Genomic DNA, 23,007 nt, shown 5'->3' with positions numbered 1-23,007 from the left:
GTTGTGTGATTTGTTGTGACTGGCTGTGGCCATGTCTCTCTCGGAAAAGAGATTTTGAATCTCAGTGGGACATCCTGGTCCCACTGAGGTAGAAGAAATAACAAAGAACTAATCGAAAGGTTAAATTAATCTCTGTTGTTGCATCCCAGTCCAAAAGAAATTAGATATTTCAGGAAACATGCTTATTTTCTAGAGGTAGAAGTCACGTAGCCTAGCCTAGCTTAGCATAAGGGAGTGAGCTGGGTAAACTGTTTCCCCTTGATTCCAAAGTTCAAAAACATGCCTAGTTGAAAAATGCATTAATGATTTCCCTTGGAAACATTAAATTATCTATATATTATTATTATTAAGAGTAAGGTCAAATTACTCACTCTCTCTGGAGTTTTTGGCCATATCGCACAGTCTTTTTTAGATGGGCTGTCTGAAATTACTTTCTATTGCACTTCATTTTCACTGTGCCATTTTACTTTTGAGTAATTTTTTCTCATAAAGTTCCCTGAAAATTTTCAACAGCAGAGAGAAAAAAATTACATGAACACAAACATCTGTCAACAATCCCACAATGCAATTTGTTGCATTTGAAAGATGATTACAGAAATTACAGTTGTGTGAGACTTCATCTGTCAGTGATGATACAAAATAATGATTCAGACATTTCAAATAATATCTGAGTTCACTGCTTACTACAAACTGTTTAGGGTTGTAGGAACTAAGGGAGAGATTTTGGACATAGTGATGTTTTAATTTTGAATAATTTTGAGCACTTTTAGGATTCCTCGTCCATGTTGGCTTGACAAATTTTGACGACACTCCATTCCTTAAATGCGAATTCAAAACCTGACTCAAATCCAGAACAACCAAATTTTCCAAACAAGCCTGAATTTTCTGCCTGCTTTTTGGCACAAGTATGATTCCATACATGTTGACCGAAACGCCTTGCGGCATTTGCAGAGAAAGAGGAGACCGTTACAGCGACTAGATGAGTCACTCAGCGTCTCGCATTTGATCCGAAAAAGGAAAGTAAGACAACCCTTTAGGGCAGTGAGGGGTTCTGGGTCCCAGCAGCACATAACAACAACCCATCTGCATTCTCTCCCCGCTCGGATAAACATATCATAAGGGAAACCAGAGCTGTTTCAGTTTTTCTTTTTAACGTGTTTGAATGTGAATAATGTCATGGAGTCTGTCAGAATGATATGCAGTGTTAAGGAATACTTACTTCTATCTCAATGTAACATAGGAAATGCTCTCCCTTGGTTCTCTCTCTGTCTTGCTCTCCTGGTGAGAGATGAAGGGAGGCATCTTGGTGTTTTCTTTCTTTTGTTTTTCTTTTTTTTTTTTTCTTTTTTTTAAGCTGGAAAACCTTCACAGCCGAAGAATGTCCACATCCACCCCTGAAGCGCCAGGCCCGCCCTCAGGCGCCTGACCGCAGCAGGGACTGTTATCTGTTCCTTTAGGACACAACTTCACAATGCTGAATTACTCTTGTTCGTTTCTGTTGAATGTTGTACCGACGTAACTGTAATACTCTACTATCTAGCTCACTGCAGAGATGTTATATAAATGGTGTGTGCTTTGCATTCCAATTGGCAGCTCTGTGGAAAAAGACGCTCTGTTATTTGTCCTTGGGAACATCAACATTCAAGCATTCAAGAGTGGGAAAAAAAAATAAGCAGGAGGAGGAACTGGAACTTGGTGGAACGATCTGGGCGCCCAGGTCCACATGACACTCACGTGATTCTTTGTATTATTTGGGACGGTGAGGAAGAGGAGCCCGCGAACGGGAGAAATGGACGACCAAGTCACCTCAGCAGCACTCGATATCGTCGATCTGTTCTGTTCCTGTTCCATGTCAAACAACAGAGCTGCTCCCCTCCCCTCCCCCCCCTCCTCCTCAGCCAGGAAGCCAATCTGCTGTCGTCAATCAATCAAACCCAATCAATCGACAGCTATTTGGTTAACAGGTCAACTAATGAACTAGGGTTCGACCGATATGGGGTTTTGAAAACTGGTGGACATTTTTAGATTGAATTAGCCGTAGCCAATAATCAGTCGGAGGACAGATCGATCTTCAGATAGACTTCGTCCCTTGACCTGGCTGGTCTATTAGGTTTCCTAGAAAGTCTTTTACCAACGCCTAGACAACCTTCTACTGAGAATATCATAAAGCTGACATATCACATGTCCAGATAAATAAAAAAATCCTCTTTTAACCGTTTTAGATCACATCCTTAGTCATACTGTGCACCAGTTTAACAATATATGCCAAATAAAAAAATCTAATCCTTTGGATTCTTATGTCAAAATCAAATCATGTTTACTTCCTGTAAAACAAAATATGACTTTTCCACCCATCAATCAATCTTTTTGTACCAACGTTTAATGGCACTGAGCTGAGTTTCATTAGTTAACTAGCTAGCAATAACACAGTACGTCGAGCAAATCTGAAGCGAACTTTTGAAATTTGAGGCTGTGCCTTCACACCTCCTCTTTTTGCAAAATCGGAAACATTTCTTTTCCAATTTTGACATTTTCCATCAGCCTTTCCAATGCAATACTTCCAAACACAGCTTAAGTGGATCGTGAAGGAGAATTAAACCTCCAGAGAATTGACCATTTTCGCCTCTTTTAGTTGCTTTATAGTTTCATCAACCCTCAGCCTAGTTTCCAGCAGAAGGGTAGCAGTTTACAGTGTAAGTGCTTTGATTTCTGACCTTTCCCAGCATCAAGTGGTAGACAGACGAGGTAGTGACAAGCTAATGTCAGATTTCCATTTTGCTTGCTCCATTGTTTTTCCACCATTTGAGCTTTGGCTGATGCTCCTTTAATCACAATCTTGTTGTGTCCTCTTCTTCTGCAACAGAATAATGGTTTTCTGACTGGAGAATTGGCACCACCTACTGCTTATCTTGATGTACCAACCCCAAATAATTGTGTATAAGCAGTGGATGGAAGCATTTATTTGCATTTTCTTTTGTGGATTCACTCAAAATTTGGTTAAAGTCTGTGATACATGAGGATCGAAGCTAATGTTGTGTTTGTAACTTGTAACTCTGCTGCCCCAAGTGGCCAAGCAATCAGTCACTGCAGCTTTAAAGTGTAGTCACATTGTCCACATTTGGCTAATTATTTTACAGGAATCAAACAATACATCAAATAGTGAGTCATTTTAATTAATTACAATAATTTTTCCAAAAATCAGAATTACATGAAAGTCTTTAAGCAAGTTTTTTTTTTTTTTTTTTTTGTGGTTAACTTTCTTTTTACAAGTGAGCATTTGAATGCCTCACTCTGTCCCTGGAATACTTATGGCAGGGCAGGAAGTATTTACACCATAAATACCATGTTGGCAGAGTGTGAAGAATGATGATGATGATATTTTGACTTGGGTGTGTCACAGATTAATCTATAATGACTATGTCCATGCTTTTTACAAGCCTTGTAATTCTAGAGATGTTCTGATACCATTTTTTTTCCTTTTGGATACCTGAACTTTGCTTATCATCCAATATCCAATACTGAAGACCAATCAGATACATGTGCATGAAAGAAATATTTGCCCCGTTTCAGGGCTAATAAATAACATGATATCGGTTTGATACATAGACTTGCGTACTCACGATACCTGATTCCATATTTTAGCCCGTTATCAGAGGCATTTCCGATACTGATAGTGGAACATTTGTTGTAATAACACCATATAAATTTAATGACATTTGTATTTATGTTTGCCACCAATTTGTTGCTTGTATGTGATTCTTTTCACAAAGTCGGACTCCAACGAGGAAGCTGCTGTGAACAGTCTGAACAATATAACACATCATTATAGCTTATTAGCTAACGAGCTATTGAGCTGATTCAAAGACAGGAAACAGAAAACTCAGCATCAGCCCCACATATCGGTCTAACCCTGGATAAACACCTTATAGGAGCCAGAAAACATGACTGTGAACCTCAATATGAATCATGACCAGTAGCTCTGTTGTCGTCTGTCCTGACAGTGTTCTTGGTAAAAGACATCAAACTGTCCACAAAATGTCGCCTTTTTTCCATCAGTATCAGAGAACCACCACCAGTCATATGCAGTGTTGTATAGTCGTGTTAATATGAGACATGATGGTCACGTCTTACTGGGCATGAGGGTGGAAGGGGCGGGGCTCGCATGCGGATTTATCCCATCAGCCCCTGCCGTGGGGTCGGCCCGTAGGGTGAAGTCGACCTCAGGAGCTGCTCTGAGGTCTGTTTCGGCTCTTCATTTTAAATATTGTCCTTGTTTGTACATTAACATATGCTTTTTATGTTCATATACTGTTTAACTTTACCATGAACTGTCCTGGCAAAGTAATAAATATATTTATTTTAAAATACTTGTGTGTGTGCATCCATAACAGAATATTTAAACCAGGGGCCTCATTTTATAAAAGTTTTGTGTATATATAGTATATTTTTGTATTTCTTATATAATGAGTACAGTTGAGGGTTACAGGAAAGTGAGAAAACTTAGGATTTCAAGGCAAGTGTCTTCACTAAAATTTTAATTTGTAACAGTTTTGAAATAAACTTTTGTTGACATAATTTTCTTTTGTTCTTAGAAAAATGTGAATCTTTGAATTTTGAAAATAAAACATTTTGTATTTCAAAAATTATTGAATAAATTCATTAAAGTGAATGTAAATAATGGTCAGTAACTTCATATTTCAGGTGAACAATTTTTGAAATACATGATTCTTTGGGTTTCTAAAATGCAAAGATTCAGTTTTATCTAAAGAAGAAAAGTAAATAAAGAGGCAAAATAGACGACAGATGCCTTGAAATTATGAAAAATGCACTCTCAACAGCCAAAACTTTTTATTATATAAAAATTATCAATACAGGCAACAGAAATACCAAAACCATCTTCTCCACAGTGAAACGTCTGCTCAACCCTCCGGAAACCAGCATGTAAATAACATCTCCAATGAACACTGTTCCACTTTTCTGCAGTTCTTCAACTCAAAAATCACCATAATTCATGAGCAACTGACCTCCAACAACATGAAGCACACTGATCTACCATCTGCAAGAGCCCCTGAACTGCCCCCATCAACTGCCCTATGTGAGTTCATGCTGCCAACGGAAAATCACATCCTTAGACTCATAACCCAGTCCAATACTTCCACATGCCAACTGGATCCAATGCCCACAACCCTTGTTAAAGCATGTCTGCCCTCCATCATCTCTCTGATAACCTCCATCATCATCAGCTCCTCTTTGTCTGGTACAGTTCCTCCCTCTCTGAAAGCTGCCTTAATCAAACCAACACTGACAAAACCTGGACTTGACTCTACAGATCAGAACAACTACCGGCCCATATCTAATCTTCCATTCATCTCAAAAATCATTGAGAAAGTAGTTACACTCCAACTTCAAAGCTACCTTGAAAACAATAACCTCTTTGAACAGTTCCAATCAGGCTTCCGCACTAAACACAGCACAGAAACCGCCCTGGTCAAGATCACCAACAACCTCCTGCTGGCTGCTGTTTCTGTTCAGCTCTCTCTCCTCATCCTTCTAGACCTCACTGCTGCCCTTGATACAATATCCGATCAACTCCTCATGGACTGTCTTGCCAGTATTGGAATCAAGGGCACTGTGCTGAAATGGTTTATATCCTATCTTTCTGACAGATCCCAATTTGTACAAATTCAGAACTATAAATCAGAAAGCACCACAGTCCATCACAGAATTCCACAAGGTTCAGTATTGGGGCCCCTCCTGTTCATCATCTACCTCCTCCCTCTTGGCAATATCTTCCGGCATTATGGTATTCATTTTCATTCCTACGCTGATGACACACAGCTCTATGTAACCACTAACCCCACCAGACTACACCCTGCCTTAACACAGCACTCTACTGAGATACTTGTCAGTGCCCTGGTCACCTCCTAACTGGTATTCCTAATAAACTCATCCACCGACTTCAACACATCCAAAACTCTGCAGCACAGATAATTACCTGCACAAAATCCACTGAACCTGTCACTCCTCTGCTTCAAACAACTACAAAATCCTTCTGCTACCCTTTAAAGCCCTTCAGAACCTGTCACCTCTCTATCTCACAGAACTCTTACACACCTACACTCCACCTCGGCCACTTCGGTCTTCATCTGCTGATCTACTAATAGTACCACCTGTTAACCTCAACACAATGGGTGCCAGGTCCTTCTCTCATGCTGCACCTAAACTCTGGAACTCTCTTCTCCACCATATCCGAACACTGGACTCTGTTGCAAAATTTAAAACCGCCCTTAAAACCCATCTGTTTAAACTAACATACTTGCTCTAACTCCTTTGATTGAATCTTGTTTACCTTGTACAGTTACTGATTTTAATTTATTTCTGTTTTGCTACTGTCGTTTTTTGATTGTATGATTTTTATGTGTGATCTATGCTGTTGTCATTTCTGATGTAACGTGACCTTGAGTGTCATAAAAGGCGCCACTAAATAAAATGAATTATTATTATTATTAATTATTATGATTATTATCATTAATAATTGATAGATTATGCTTTAATTTTACTGGTCCGGCCCACTTGACATCAAATTGGGCTGTATGTGGCCCCTGAACCAAAATGAGTTTGACACCCCTGATCTAGACATTTTCTCTTAAACTCGCGGCCACAGTGTTCACTCTACATACACAAATTATACATCAGATTGTCAGAAAATTGTCATGCCGGTTGCAGTGGTGTGACCGCTGAAACAAATGAACAAAATGGTTTTGGTTGGCCGAGGTCTGAAAGGACAACTCCAACCAACTTCTCCAACAGTTCTTTCTTTCTTTCTTTCTTTCTTTCTGTCCTTTCAGTATTCAGATTTCTCTGTGCTGTAACATACAGGCGATTGGCCACTTTGACCAACCTGAGGCCGGTCCTGTCTTCTGATTGGTGGATTGACCTTAAGCTGTTTTTTGACAGATAAAACCTTATACAGAGAGAATTACACCTGAAGCAGCTCAAAGTGTGAAGTTATTAACAGTTTAAAAACACTGCCTGTCTGTCTGTCTCTGTCTGTGTCTTTCTGTGTCCAACTTGTACATTTTAGACTGCAGTCTTTTTTAACTGTTAATAAATTCAAAGTTTGACCTGGTTCATGTTAAATTCATTCATTCATTCATGAAATGCTCATCTTGCCTACACAGTGGATACATGTCCACTCACAGTTGCTGGGCAGAAATTGACAAGGCTGATTGTGATTGGCTTAATTGAATGTCTAACTTTAAGTCTAATATCATGGCTGCATACTGACATTTTTAATGTCAGCCATATTGTTCTTCTGTCCCACTTACTTACACACCTTCTCATATATACATACACACAAAAGCTGTTCTTTCTATGTTTAAGGGGACTTTTACTGACATACACACTCACCCATATACATACAAACGCGCATGATAACACATGTACATACACAGAGACACGCACACTTGCATACATACATACACACATGCATGTGACAGCACGTGCATGTGCACACACAGAAATGCAACCTCAATGATACATCCACTGCTATTAATACTTCTGGCAATATGGTGGAGATACTAGTCGGCAGTGAGCATCAGGCACACTCAAAATTTCGTGCAAAATTTTCCAGTTTAGGAACTACTTTCTTTGTGCAGTAGAACCTACTGGAACTAGTTTCTTTTCTACTAGAAAGAAAGTACTTTCTACGTAAATCTGTTAACAACTAGGTCATGATTTCTGGAAATATATTTTTTGGTGCTTTGAGCACAACAAGCCGAGTGCCATTTAGCCCCATTATATAGGAGAGAAGGCAGACATCTCTACAGCTGATATCTCCAAAACTCTGCAACTCACACCAAAAAGTTTTAAATGGATAAAGTGCACTACAGGCCAGGTACAGGTGAGGGTTTTGCCAGGAACACTGTGAAAAGGAAAGTTTAGAAAACTCAATTTCAAGGCAACTGGCTTCACTAAATTTTTCAGTTTTGTATCAATCTGAAAATGTATTTCCAACCTTTAATCTTTTGTTGAGTTACTTTTCTTCTTAGAAAAAAAGAATCTTTGAGTTTTGACATACAGAATTATTTGGATTTCTAAAACTCGAGTTTATCTAAAGAAGAAAAGTAAATTATTAAATCAATAAAATATTACAGGCTGGCAAAACATTTTTGAGCTTATTTCAAAAAATTTGAGTTTGACTCAACACTCAAGAATTTAGTGAAGACAGATGCCTTCAAATTATGAAGCGCTGTAGTCTACTGGAATTACTTTCTTTTCTACTAGAAAGAAAGTAGTTTCCTCCATGAAACAACAAGGTGTGTTAATGAAAATCATCAACCAGGTCATGTTTTTGGGAAAGAGACTGGTTTTAATTTTTCAAATGTTTTTTTTTATGCTTTGAGCACCACAAGCCACATTTTATTTAGTCGCAATATATTGTAGAGAAGCAACTCGCACCAAAACTATCTGGATGGATAAAAAGCACTACAGGCCTGAGGAAGAATGTGTGCTTTTGATTTTAGGGCAAACTGTCCCTTAATTAGAGTATACTATACTTTTTCTTTGAGTCTGAATAAGTTTAGTTTCTAGTTAAGAGTTGCTGCCTAACAATGTCCAACTTTGTTGAGTTTTATTACTGACATTATCTGCTACAGAGACCTTTATATCCAGAGAGGGACTCTGATTTTACTGTCAACATTTCTATTTTAACAACATAAGAGTTTGCTTTGCAAAGCTAAGTTATTGCTGGTTTTCAGGTGGTCACTGCAAATTAACACTTGTCTGTTTAACATAATTCCACTTTTCTGTCTACTGGCTCCACTTGTTCCTCTCAGCTGATTGGTGAGGAGGTGCTGTCTTCATGCTGTGATTCATAAACCTGAACAAACCCTTTCAGGTTTGACCTGCAGTGTCAGTTAGCGCTGCAACTAAACTAAGAATGAACTCAAACTATATTCAGGCTTTCTACATTGTTTCCAAAGTCAAATTCAAGCACTTCTCAAGAAATATCTGAATGCATTTTCAAGCATCTTACAGCTGTGGTAAATTATAGATATTTATATACATATTGGTATTCTGGAGGCTTCAAACTGAGAATATCCAAAGTTGTGATGAAACTGGTCTCAGTGGAGAGACATAGCTAGAACTAAGGATTATTTTCATTTTTGATTAATCTGTTGATCATTTTCTCTATTAATTAATAAGTTGATTGGTTCATAAAATGTCTATAAAATGTTGATCACTGTTCCTCACAGCCTAAGGTGACATCTTCAAATGTCTGGTTTTGTCCACAACCCAAACATATTCAGTTCACTGTCCACGAGGACTAAAGAAAACAGAAAATATTCACATTTTGAAGCTGAAATCGCAGAATTTGGACATTACTTACTGAAAAAATGCTCAAAATGATAAATTAATGATTAATTCAATAGTTGACAATGAATCGATTAACTGACTAATTGTTGCAGCTCTACTAAAACGCAGTCATGTAGTGATTTATTATGAAACTAACACAATTACAATTTAAAGCACTTTCAAGCACTTTATCCAAAATTCAAGCACTTTTCAGACCTTGAGTGTTTTCAAGAATTTCCACCACCTGTATGAACCCTGTATATTTGCGGACCAAAACCCAGCTGAGGACGATTTTTTCCGTTAGAAACAGCCTGTAGAGTTTTCTTGTAAACACCACAGAGGCACTGAAGCCTAACAAACACGCTGCAGCGTTTCCTTCCTCATAAACATTTGCAAAGCAGATCTTTGGTATATTTTGACACCTGCACTGTTCACTTCCACCTCCTACCTGCTCTTCTTACTATCTTTATAATGCTGCATTCTGTGATATCGTTCAGTCATGAAAGAATGAGGCCAACAAAACATGGACATTTCATTGTTTACTTTCAACTTCATGTTCAAAAAGTTACATAGTATTTTAACAATTAAAATGTGCTAAAGCACAGCGTTCTAAACTTCTAAAAGCCGCTTCGGACAAATACAGAACATTTCAATGAGCATAAAAAAAGAAACCTGTATATGTATAATAAAAAGTGTAAAACACCTACACATTAAAAATCATTGAACGTCACCATTAATGAAAAGAAAATGAACCAGGAAATGTACAAAAGTCTGTGGGAACACAGAAGAAGGAGGAGGGAACTTCCATACGAGCGGAGTGTGTTAGAATGTGATCAAAGGTGGTTTTTAATCGAACATGTCGTCATCGTCGTCGTCTTCCTCGTTGTCCGAATCGTCGAAGTACTTCACCTCCTTCTTGGCCCGGCCCGGCCTGTCACGGGACGCAGTGTGCCTCGCGCTCAGGCTGTTGCTGTCGTCGTCCTCGTCATCAGATGGAGGTTTCTGAGGTTTCTGCACAGGAGAACGACAAGAAAACACTCAGTTATAGTTCAAATTCAGGTTTTTACTGCTCTGAAACTGGAAAACATTCTGTAGATTACTGAGCAAGATTCCTTTAATCTGACACACCAGATGGTTTGTTACACAGAAACATCTGGGACATCGTCCTTAGAAACTGTTTGGAAAAGGGCAAACACTTAAAAGAAATGTGGCAGGTGATTGGATGAACCATCTGTCTATCACATCTAACATGGGCTGACTTCAACCAATCACATCAAACTCTTGCCAAAGCCGATTGAAAACATCTTTTCCATGGAGAAAAGCCTTTCAGTGTCGTTATTTGCTCTTCTTTCAGTGAAGTTATATCAGTTCTGATATGACTGAAGCTATCACAGTTCAGGAGCCACTATTATTTGTTCAAGACAAGTCGTTTCCATGGACGCCTCTTGCTGTCACCTAAAACCACGGCTGTAGCTGCCAGAAGTCCCAGACTGGCTGCACCACTTTTGGTGTGGACAAACTGATAACCTGCAGCCTGATAAGATGGATTCTCACCTGATCTTGCAAATCCAGCTGCCTTACAAGGTAAAAAGTACTCCTAATGCAGACAAATGCATGGGTGCTTATTATACTGTTATGTATCATATTTGATTATTATTATTTTGTTGTTGTAGTTGGTTGAGATGGAGCTAGTTTTATCTACTTATATTTTATATGTTGATTAGGGATCTACAACAATATCCACACATCATCTGTATCGGATGATACCAGCCTTAAAATGAAATACTTCATCATCCTGAAATGAACATTTCTGCCAATGACAGTTGAAGTTAAATTTAAGGCTTTTTAAGTCTTTAATGTCAGTATTTAATTAAATTTACACCCAAATTTACAATAACATTAAGCATCAAACATGAAAATATTAGTGTACTCGTCTGAGTAAGCACATGTATTGTAAATTATAAGTAAGACAAAATGACAATAACTGATTGAGTTAGAGGACATTTGTCCCAGTACGTTTATGGCTTTTAATTAAACAGGTAGATGCCATCCTGTGTCGTTTAGACAACAGACAGTCTGTTGTCATAATGAATCCAGTCAACTTCTGAGTGCATTGTTTACAGCTTAACTATTGTTGGCCAAAGATTAAATGTACAGGTGTGTTTGGCTTGGAGCCAATTTTAGATCATGCTTCCAGCAGTCAGTAAATACATTTTTAAGACCTTCCCAAACATAAATTCAGACTTTTTAATACTTTTTAAGGACCTGTAACCACGCTGGACTACATCTGCAGTATGGAGGGTTGAACTTTACTATCCATTTCAATCACGTGAGGTGGAGCAAAATCACATTCATTAAACACTACAAATTTTTAGTCCCCATTTTAAAATCTTGATCATTATGATGAATTTGTCAAGAACAAAGAGAAACAGGTACCAACGGAAAGTAACCTGTCAGCAGTAGTTTTTGCCCAATTGAAAAACACTGGGCCTCATGCAAGAATCATTTTCATATTCTTGTCTTAAATTTCTCTTTTTTTGTACGGAGGGCTCATACGAACACGCCACGTCAGATTCAACAAACGTGCATAAGTTCAGAAAACTGTGCTTATTAGCATAAATAATGTCCCAATAATACCATATAAGGCCGCGCAAGGCCCACTGTGTTTCATGTTTGCATCTGTCAGATGGCCTTCATGATAAGAGCAGGCAGAATAATGTTGAAAATAAAAGTTAGTACTACAAGAGACACTTGATGGTTACATTAGGTTTCCTTCAAGCATTTCTTGTACTGCTCCTTTACAGGCCTTGAGTTGAGCTGTGCTTGTGGCTCGAGTAGTTCTGTTGAGCACTCGGCAGATGAAACAGCCTTCATTCAGCTCTTTCTCTACTCTCACAAGCAAATGAAAAATATACTTCAATGGCAGCAGTAGTTTAGTTATTTACCCAATCTTGTATTTTTGTTTTCTGATGTTCTAAATGGTTCTTAATCTATTTTATACATATTAGTTTCTGACAACATAACTGTTTTTAAAAATCTGAGCTACACACCAAGGCAAAATCTTCACAACCAAGGCCTTACAAAACATTAGAAAAAATATAAAAACATAATTGTGACTAGCAACAAAAATACATGAAACACAAAACTTATTTGAAATTTAATTTCAGTGTCATTTCAGAATTTTGTAGCATTTGATAATAGTATTTATTATTATACTTTATTACATTAAAAAAATATATTTCTCACATTACACCACATACCACTAGACGGAGCTTGCGTACCACCAATGGTACATGAACCACAGATTGAGAATCTAGACTATAGAAACACAGGGTAACTGCTGAAGTATTGGTTTGGTTGGTCTGACATTGATGCTGTTTATTACTGGTTTGATTAATGGTTTAATAATGTGTGTATTGATTACTGACAGTGGTGGATCAGGATAATTAGCAGCTAATTGTATACTAACAGCAGCATGCAGTAAATTGATATAAACTGAGCTTTATAGTGAAAGAGCAGCTTTGTCATGACTGAAGACCGTAAAGCAGGAAATCACACCTTCATGTGTTAATTAAAGGAAGTATTTTCTGCCAATCTAACCTTTCAACTACAGGATCATTCCTCCACTGCTTCTTTAAGCCAATAAAGCAGAGGACTTTTGATATTTCTATCTGGCTGCTGAAGTATTTGTTGTCAGGCCAAAGTAAATGCAGAGTGTATCAAACAGAACACCAGGCCTCAGAGAGCAGGATACACAGGAAGCTGAGGGAGTCCCTGTTAAACCTCTCCCCCATCACTGATGTTCACAGCAGCAGCTTATAAATTTTACATGTCACACACCAACGCTGCATCTAATAAACACAAACAGGCTGATGTACTCACTCTGCCGGCTGGTTTTGACGCTTTCTTCATTGGGCTGTAATCCTCTTCAGAGCCAGAGCCCTTCCTCTTCCTCCCCCTGCCTTTACCTGCACAAAACAGAAAGTGACCAAAACATCAGCAACAATTAATCAATTATTTAATTAATCGCCAACTATTTTGATAACTGATTAATCCATTTGAGTCATTTTTTAAGAGAAAAAGTCAAAATTCTCTGATTTTAGCTTCTAAAATGTGAATATTTTTGGGTTTCTTTACTCCCCTCTGACAGTAAACTGAGTATATTTAAGTTGTGAGTAAAACAAGACACAGATGTCATCTTTGACTTTGAGAAACACTGATCGACAATTTTCTGACATAAAATAATTGACCAGTTAATTGATCTTGAAAATAATTGTTAGTTGCAGCCCTGTAAAACATTCACCATCTGCAATGTGGAGTATTATTCATTATTTATTTGTCAGAAAATGCTGGATGTGTTCTGTACCTTTAAGAGCTGGTGTTGGCTTCTTTGAGCCGGTGTCAGAGTCAGAGTCCCAGATGGATTTATCTGGTTTCTTTGCTTTGGGTGCTGGTGTCTTCTTGGGTTTGGGAGCTGCGTCAGACGGCTTCTTTGCTGCTGCGGGTCACACAGAAACACCTGACTGTCAAATTCTGCTGCTCACACATTGACTGTGACTTCTTCTCCACCGCTATCAATCATGTCAGGAGCTTTTACCACCTCCAGTTTCTACTCTGCAATAATATCATTACACAATGACTTTATAATCTGCATATTAGCCTTAATGAGCTCCACTTTAAGTGTCATTGGATTCATGAACAAGTCAGTAATCCCTTAAAAAAAAAAAATCCTCCCCTCTCCCTGGTGTTACGCTGTCAGCTGTGATGCTGTGTTAGAGCTCCCTCTGGTGGACACAGTGAGTCACTACCTTTCTTTGCTGGCGATAGTTTGTCAAACGCAGAGCTGCTGGAGTAGGTGGAGAACACGGGGCCGTTGTCGTCATCACTGTCAAACTTGGAGCCATCTGCAAGACAAACGCAGGACAAGGTTCACTCCTGCATGAAGAACTTCTGGGAGCATTTATTTTACATAAAAGATATATATTATTATATTGTTTTCACTTTCTTATGTCTTGTTTTTTGCACTGTATTAGTTGTGAAACACCAAATTGTTTTTATTTCTTTTAAAACCTAATGATTTTACAACCTGTCTGTTTTAAGTTGTTGTCTGTGCAAAGCATTTTGTAGCCTGGATTTTGAAAAGTGCTCTATAAATAATAATAAGAATTATTATTATTATATAAAGACTTGGTCAACATTTTGTAGAGCCTATCATTTCATACTGACTCATGATGCTCCACAGACTCCATCTAAACATGAAGTGTGTCTTTAATATTCTGCATGAAAGAAGAACATTTAGATTTCTTTTCTTCACATTCTGTCTGTTATTTTCCCTCTGCCACAGTTAACTTTTTTAGATTTTGTCTTCTGTGCAAACAAAGTGATCAGACGCTGCTTCTTTTAGGAAACACAGAGAACTTCTTGCAGTTAAGAATCAAACACAGTTACAACAGTTGATATTTGGTTGCAGTCTTCAGCGCAGAAAGAGGAAGCAGCCAGTGCACAATGTCAGCAAATTGTTTTTGATGACAAAACACTACAACTGTCTTGTTCCAGCATCAGAAATGTAAATATGTCTGGGTTTTGTCTGTCTTACATGACAGTAACCAGAGTATGCTGACTTTTAGACTGCTGGTCAGACAAAACTTTATTATTTAATAGGAACTATACAAGTACGCAGTTACATTTACGTGACGAAATGCAACTGATAGAATATACGCAGGACTTCTACCTATAGCTCATTTGCATTCCTTGTTGGGCTTTTAAGGGATAAAACACAAAATACAACACTCTAAAACAGACATGGAAACTAAGAATAAAACAGACACAGACAACCACTACAAACAGTAATAAACACAACAATGACTGAAAACAAACAACCATTACAAACATAATAGAGAGACAACAGAGACTGAGAACAATCAACCACTAAACAGCAACTGAAACAGCAATGACAGAATACCAGCAACCACTATAAACATCACTTAAAACAACAATGACTGCACACAGACCACCACTACAAACACTGAGGCAACAATGACTAAAACCCACAATCAGGAACACTGACACAAAATACGACAGTTAAGAACAATACAATCTCCATTAATTATACATTACAAGTACCAAAGCAATTACAAAATGATCAAAATGTCATTTAAGTCTTTATTGTCCGGACTAAAAGTTGGCTTGTAGCATCACAAAGCCACAAGAACAAAAGAACAGAAGGTTCCTATTGCATGTGCCTAGGTCTTTTTTCTTGACGTGTTATAGAAAGAGGTACTGAGTTTTTATAAGAGTAAAGTTTAAAATTCTGACAGCTTGATAACTCTTGTTTACTGCAGCCATAAACTGTATAAAATCTTTGTGTATTGACAAACTTTTATAATCACATAAACAAAATATTGACATCCAAACCTACACTGCAGTACATTTTTAGAAAAAGCAGCAGTCAGGAGTGACTGCATGCCAACACTGAGCTGGTACTCACCGCTGTCGTTGCTTTTTTCAGAGAAGGCTGACTTGGATGAGAAGATGCTGGTTGTCTCTTTCTTTTTCGCTGCAGGTGCAGGCCTTCAGAGAAGCACAAACAGCACAGTCAACATTTATTTTCTATATGTTTTTATTAGGCAGCAGAGAGCAGAGAGATGACAGGGGAATGAAGGAAAGAATGGGCAGGATTCCAACACATTTGCCATTTCAAAAACTACAATTTTCCAAACTCAAATATCCAGACTTTTGAGAATCAGGCTTTTGTCAGACTAACCTTATTAATATACCCATGTGGGATTTTTCATGTGTTACAAGACATATCAGGAGCAAAATAAGCAGTAAACGCCATGTCTGAGCATTTCTCGCTTTGAAACTGCAGTGATGGATTCAGTCAGGTTGGGTATATGATGTCATAAGCCGAAGGAACCAATCACGTTCAACAAGAAACTCTTGCAGAGCAAGACCGAACTTTAAAATCCAACTGTTAACATGTATGTACCATTGTGTTAGCTATTAAATTATTGTCAGATGATTGTAGTTAGGTCAAAAAGTTGCCTGACGTCCCACTGTCAAACATCTCTGCCCAAAGAGGAAGGAAAACAACAGGTGCTACCTGCTCTCATATTATTGTCCTTCAACAGACTGAATAAATATTTTCATCTTCTACCTCTATCTTTAATAAATAAGAACTGAAAATTAGTTGAAAAAGTTACATAATTTAATTTTCACAGCCTCTCTGCAACCTTGTTTATTCATGGTGTCCATGGAAACGAAGAACGCAGCAATAAACATATGTTTCCTTACACAGAAAAGATAACTGCAATGATAACTACATTGCTGCATAATTCATAAACATTCAGACAAGACTAATATTTGGTTATGTGAGATGGTATGTGCTGCATACATGCATGCAAGATATTGCAGGCACTTGAGGCAGAGCTGTGTTGAGGTTGTGGTGTACAGATGTAGAGCAGCTCTGTGTAGGAGGGTGAGCTCTCTCACACAGTTTGTACAATCACCTTATTTTGAGAACTTCTAGACTTCAATACAGGAAAAAGTCTGGAAACAAATATTTCTCCATACTCTTTTCTTTTTTCCACACTTTTTATCACTTAGAACACTGCAAGGGACTGACATGCAACAAACATCCCTGGTTGGATTTGAACGTCTGAAACATTACGGGTAACGTAGTTAGTGTCTTAGACCCAGAGCACACAAAGTATGGCTGCCATCGTCTCCCAAAAGTTCTGTTTTAACATGTTCAGATGAGCTTTGAATCTTACTGTGTTTTCTGTTTCGGGGGTGAGTAGGAGACTTCGTTGTCGTCATCGTCGTCGTCATCGTTATGGTCGTTGTAGCGCTCCTTGGGCTCCGAGGAAGCGAAGTCATCTTTAAACGACCTGACTGGAGAAGAGGCCACGTCGTCGTCTCCGTTCTCCTCTTCGTCGGCCTCCTCCTCTTCCTCCGAGAAGTCGAACGTGTATTTTGGCTTGGAAGCTGAAAGACGGGAGCAGAGCGCGTTTCAAACCACATTATTATTGCTGTGGATTCTGGGTCCTCGTACAATAATTATTCGTGTTGCGGCTGGGTTGCATCAGACGGCGCCCTCAGACACTCGCAGCCGACAGAGGCTAATCACACCAAGGAAACGGAGACACAGTTCATGAGTTATTTTTGGCCCCGGGCTGCTTCAAGAGGATTGAAATGAAATGTTAACAGTCAGTCTGTAACCAGCTACCTGCTGCTGACGGTGGGTCCCATCAAAGAATGTGGACATATTAACAGAGACAGGCTGAAGAATAAAAACTGCACGCAGGAACAGTTAACAAGATACAAACAGCAGAACATTTAAATCACAAATGACTTGTTAATTAATGTTACTTTCATTCCTTAAACTATTTGAAAATTTCAGACCCTGTCTATAAAAGGACAAGTTCCTATTTTTTTAAGGCTGTTTTAACACTGACATACCACTAGAGCTGCAACGATTAATCAACTGTTAAATTAATTGCAAATGATTTTGATGATTGATTAACTGGTTTGAGTCAAAGAGTCAAAAAGTCTAAATATTTTTGTAATTATTTTCTGGTTTCTTTCCTCTTCACTGACAGTAAACTGAAAATTTGGGGTTGTGAGTAAAACAAGACATTTGAGGACGTCATTTTAGGCTCTGGGAAACAATGACTGACATGTTTCACCATTTCCTGACATTTTAAAACAAACAACTATTAATCGATTAATCGAGAAAATAATTGCCTAATGAATAGACCATGAAAATAATCCTCAGTTACAGCCCTACATACCACACCTATGTTGAACATGTAACTATATTTCCTGTGTATGGCTGGCTGACAGAAACAATATTTGTACTTATCAAAATGAATAAGAGTCAATGATGGCAGCAGGACGGTGTATGTGGGACTGAGGCAAAACTAATGTGTGTGTGTTCTTGGTAATGAAGGAACATGTCAGTGTGACAAGGGCCGGTCTGAGGTCACGTTAACCACATATTTTCAACCACTGACTGATTTTTTTTTTTGACAGTGACAGAAAAACCTGAAGGCTGCCTGTCATTTCAACAGATTAAAACACAGAAGGCAATCTACTGAAACGTTAAAGCCACTACAAGGAGTTTTTAACTGGTTATGACAGTCTCAGTTTAATATTGATTTCTCTATATGACCTACATACGTTTTACAAGAGACGATCTGTGAAAAGAAAAGATTTTTCTATATAGTTTTTCTGAATGGCTGCCAGCACGTCGATTTCTCCTTGAAATCAGATGAAACTATCATGTGTTTAAGTTTTCCCAGGCAAGGTTACGGTGAGATTTTTACTTAGATAATTTTATTTATGACATTATATTTTAGCCTGTTGTTGGCGTTACTGCTGAATATTCATGCTACATTTAACGGTATTTGGCTGAACTTTACCTGATGCCCTCTGGGACTTGTTCTCTCTGGGGATGATGGGCTCGCTGTTTTCCAGGTCGCTGTCTGACTTGGACTCGTCATCAGACCAGGGGTTTCTCTTCTTCACCTTCTTAGCAGGGGTGCCTTTGGGTCCTGGAGTTTTTCTCACTCTGGGAGCTCCTGCAACACGGTAAACAAGATTAGCAGACAGTTTGTTGACTGTCAGTATTCTCACTTAAAGACCGAAGAGCTCTTGGTTGTTCAATAATTGATTACAGTTTTCTCACTGCAAAGCATCAAACAGGCCAGGGGTAACAGCTACTTCCAAACACAGTGTACCTGAGAGGACGAACACTGTATCATCTCTGGATAGCTGCAGTTGACAAATATCTGTCTGTGCTGATAAATCATTGAGTTACTGATAAAGCAAGTACAGCTCCATCATGTCTTACAACCTTTAACTCAATCTTCAAAATGCTCCATCTCATGAAGTTTACAGCTGAGAAACATTTTGCATTTTATCATTTGGCCTTTTTAATTCAGTGCTTTTACATTTGGTCTGAAATTAAGTTACTACGACAAGTTACTGTAAGATCATACGTTTCACTACCAAAACTACATCCCTATAATCCCAATATGCCACACACATGCCTCAAATGTTAGCAATGCTAAACAATGCTGTCACTGGTCATGTGGAGTAATGTGGTCAGTGTTTAGAAGGAGGTTCTTGACACGGTTAGTCAGAATAAAAAAAACGCTATGAATGCCAAGGTTATGAATTCTGGCTATTTATCCAAGTGATTTTATTACTAAGAAGAGGGTCCATGCAATAATAGACTCATGTCTCTCCTACAAGCTATGAGAGCAATAGCTATAGAATCAATATATTGAGGGTCTATCAACATGCTATGAGACAAACTAACATACATTAACCCCCTTGGCCCCCACAGAATTCTAGAAAGTTCCTGCAGTTCACTGAGAATCTTCACTTTAAGTGAAAAATTTCCTTCTCAAACTCAACAAACAGCTCTATCTCAATAACAGAACATGAAATACATATTTCTATATACACCAGACAAACATGTAGCACTACAACTGCTGTAAATAGCTGTGCTGAAATGAATCTCAGTCTGCCTAAAAGAAGAAAAAGTAACTTCAATTTTATAGCAAACATGATCCACAACATTTGTCTCCGTTTGCTTCCTGAGTCAACATTCAGAGTCAGACAACAACAGTCACTAATGCTGGGCTTTCAAAATAAAAGAGAACTGTCCCAGAACAAAAACAACAGTAATGGGGCTGCAGGACTTATTGTGTTTTCTTTTTGTGTATCGTGTCTTGTTCATTATGTCTTGTTCAGTGTGGGCATTTTAAACACATGACTGTAGTGGTCACTTCATCTCCTGTTTCTACTGTTTAACTTTGTGGTAAAGCACTTTGTGACTCGTGTCTATGAAAAGCATTTATGTAAATAAATGTCGTCTTTCTTCTCCTTCTCGGTAGTGTTTGTGGCAACTCAAGATGTATACATCCAGTTCCAGTTATTGATGACAATTTAAAGTATCTACAACACAAAGCACGGGACTTTTTTCCCTATTTTAATACACTGGGGATGATTTTAAAATGAGAAGTGCTTCAGTGAAATACAGAATAAGTGCTTTGGGGTGCTATGGCGTCTAGAGAGTTAATAAAGTAAAGCTGTGAGTTTTGGAAGATATCTGTGAGAATTGGATAATTTTTTTAAATAAAATGTTAGTGATGACAAATAAAGTCAAAGACTGGGGTGGCAGCGTGGCAGCTGAAATAAGATTACAACATGTAGTAGCCCATGTGATCTTCAAGAGTCTTTGTATATTTTAATTACTGTAACATCTGTATTTTCACATGTTTTTATTACTGTTTTCATTTACTTGCCTATTCATTTGATGGTTTACTGTATTTGCTGTAATGTTTGTTATAATTGGGAGATAAACAAAAAAAATGATCTAAAAAACTAAAAGATGATTGAACAGTTGAAGTTTTCAGTTTTATACTGACCTGGCTCTTTCTTCTCTTTCTTGACGCGTGGAGTCTTTGGTTTGGCTACAGAGTTTTCTCCTGGTCCTCCCTCAGTGGCCAAACCATCATCACCGTCAAACTCCATCTTCACTGCCAGATCTGCATCACTCTGTGTGAAAAACACAACCTGTAACAATCCTGGAGTCCTCCTTTGCGACTCTTCTCATTTCCATATCACATCAGTAAAACGTCATTACCTTCTTCTTTTTGGTCAGTTTCTTGGCCGCGTCAGATTTGATTGGCTGAGTCGGAGGCTCCACCCTGCGACCGAATGGAGAGGGCATGGTCTCCTCCAGGTTCATCTTCTTCACTTTAGGTTTGCCCACCTTCCCCTTCACCAGCTTGATGGCCTTGCCTGCACTCCGATCCTCTCGCTCCTGCGCCTCCAGTTTCTGACAGACAGACACAGAAACACTCATGTTATATAGTGTTATATAGTGTAAATTTTAAAATAGGAGCCAGTATTAAAATAACCAGCACTAACAAACAGAGGCCAGTCTCTGCTAAAGCCCTGGTAGAAATCACTGAGGAAAGGTGGAATTACCAACACTGTAACACCTCACACGGTTAATTCAGCACTGTACATTTCCACCACACTAAATCCTGTCATACTCCACTGCTCTTAGTTTGTGTTTCTAAACTCGATTATTCCAATAATTTCTACTATTTTAGTGCTGTTAGGCTCCATCAGTGACTCTCAACTCTTCCTGAAGACATTTCATGTTAAAAGTCTTGTAGGACTGGAGGGATTATTACCTCTGAACTGCTGGAATGAATGATGATGAGGATTTGATGTGACACATTATTGCAGTAAATGTTGTAGTTCATTGAGAGAAGCTTAGAGGAGTAGTTGAGAAAACTGATAATAAGATTGATATCTGTCTCATATCTGACCATTAAAAACATAAATGAAGCTACAACAAGCAGCCATTTTTGCAGCTTAGCACAAACACTGGAAACAGCTAGCCTGTATATTTTTTAACTTACATATACATTTATTTTTTTGCACAGACTAAATAAACAATGTTCATCAGTGAGCTTTAGAGGGGCAAGTATGTGGATTTTACTGACTTTGGACAGAAAAATGGTAGCTGTCTTTAAACTAAGCTAATCAGCATTTCAAGAGCATCTATCTTATGTATTGTGGCATATTTCTGAATGAAACAGACAGGCATGCCAGACATAACATGACAAGAATATTGATTAAATGTTTCAAAGTAGGTGTGCCATAACCTGCCATACCACACAGTTGCAGTTGCAAAGTTGAAGATTGATTTAAAGGAGGGTGTCATGATATTATTTGTTGAAATTGATTAGTTCAAGTCTACGTATACATGCCAAATTTTTACAAGAGGAAAAAATGATTGGATTTTGATATGAAAAATGAGAAATGGATTTTTTTAATTTTTGGAGCATTTACTGTTAAATAATTGCACAGTATGACAGGATGTGATCTAAAGGGGTTAACAAGGCAGTTTTCATTTCATCTGGACTTTAACAGAGAGTGCTCTTAAGAGTGGATTGATTTTCAACAGAAAGCAAACCAGTATATTTTTCAAAGTAGCAGCAACTGCAAACAATGAAGTGAACTGGGTCACAGTATTTCCGTTGGAGAAAAAAAAGTGTGACTTGACGCTGTTGTTCTGATGGAGTAAGTGTTGTGGCTGTGTACATTTGACTGAGTTAAATTTTTTTCAATATCAGACCAAAACCTGAAATTAACAACTGAAATCACACCAACCCCCGAGGTAAACTATTACCTATCACTTTTTACAGCTCAGAGAGTGTTGCATGCTGAGACAACAATCATCAGCTGAAACACAGAACTTACATCCAGCTCCTCGATGAAGACTGCCAGGTCCTCCTTCCACAGATCCTCTGGAAATTTCTTCTGGAGATCGTTCAGCTCTCCTCTCTGTAAATCAGCACACATTCACTTTGTTAACCAACACAACACTGACAGGTGCCTTGTGAGATAAAAATATGAACAATGACATTTTCAGAAAAAATAATATGATATTTAATAATACCTTTTGGTCCCTCTGTTTGAGCAGCTCCTCCACCTTCTCTTTAGTCAGGCACCACAGAGGCATGTTGAGGATGTAGTTGAAGTTTGGCCCTGATGAGGAGCCGGAGTCCACCGAGCTGTCACTCTCGTTTCCGTCTCGGTAATCTTCTTCCTGAGCCTGTC

General features: G+C 38.3%; 1 protein-coding gene across 2 annotated transcripts in view; it reads right to left on the bottom strand.

The window, feature by feature from the left end:
* Positions 1-9,883: 9,883 nt before the first annotated feature.
* top2b (DNA topoisomerase II beta) overlaps positions 9,884-23,007 on the bottom strand; it is a 40,030-nt gene continuing 26,906 nt past the window's right edge. For both annotated transcript variants that reach the window (XM_084738352.1, XM_084738353.1), the window contains 11 exons: positions 22,847-23,002; positions 22,648-22,731; positions 21,014-21,208; positions 20,796-20,925; positions 18,780-18,938; positions 17,130-17,343; positions 15,845-15,927; positions 14,166-14,261; positions 13,724-13,855; positions 13,240-13,325; positions 9,884-10,368 (listed from right to left, as the gene is read on the bottom strand). In XM_084738352.1, coding sequence (XP_084594478.1) covers positions 10,204-10,368; positions 13,240-13,325; positions 13,724-13,855; positions 14,166-14,261; positions 15,845-15,927; positions 17,130-17,343; positions 18,780-18,938; positions 20,796-20,925; positions 21,014-21,208; positions 22,648-22,731; positions 22,847-23,002 — 1,500 coding nt within the window. In that variant the 3' untranslated portion in view covers positions 9,884-10,203. The remainder of the gene's footprint in view (positions 10,369-13,239; positions 13,326-13,723; positions 13,856-14,165; positions 14,262-15,844; positions 15,928-17,129; positions 17,344-18,779; positions 18,939-20,795; positions 20,926-21,013; positions 21,209-22,647; positions 22,732-22,846; positions 23,003-23,007) is intronic.

Source organism: Lutjanus erythropterus, chromosome 16 (genome assembly GCF_056507025.1).
Source record: "Lutjanus erythropterus isolate fLutEry1 chromosome 16, fLutEry1.hap2, whole genome shotgun sequence".
In the NCBI taxonomy this organism is placed as follows: Eukaryota; Metazoa; Chordata; class Actinopteri; order Lutjaniformes; family Lutjanidae; genus Lutjanus; species Lutjanus erythropterus.
The sequence above is the reverse complement of the archived record's forward strand: the minus strand, read 5'-3'. Positions and strand labels throughout refer to the sequence as shown.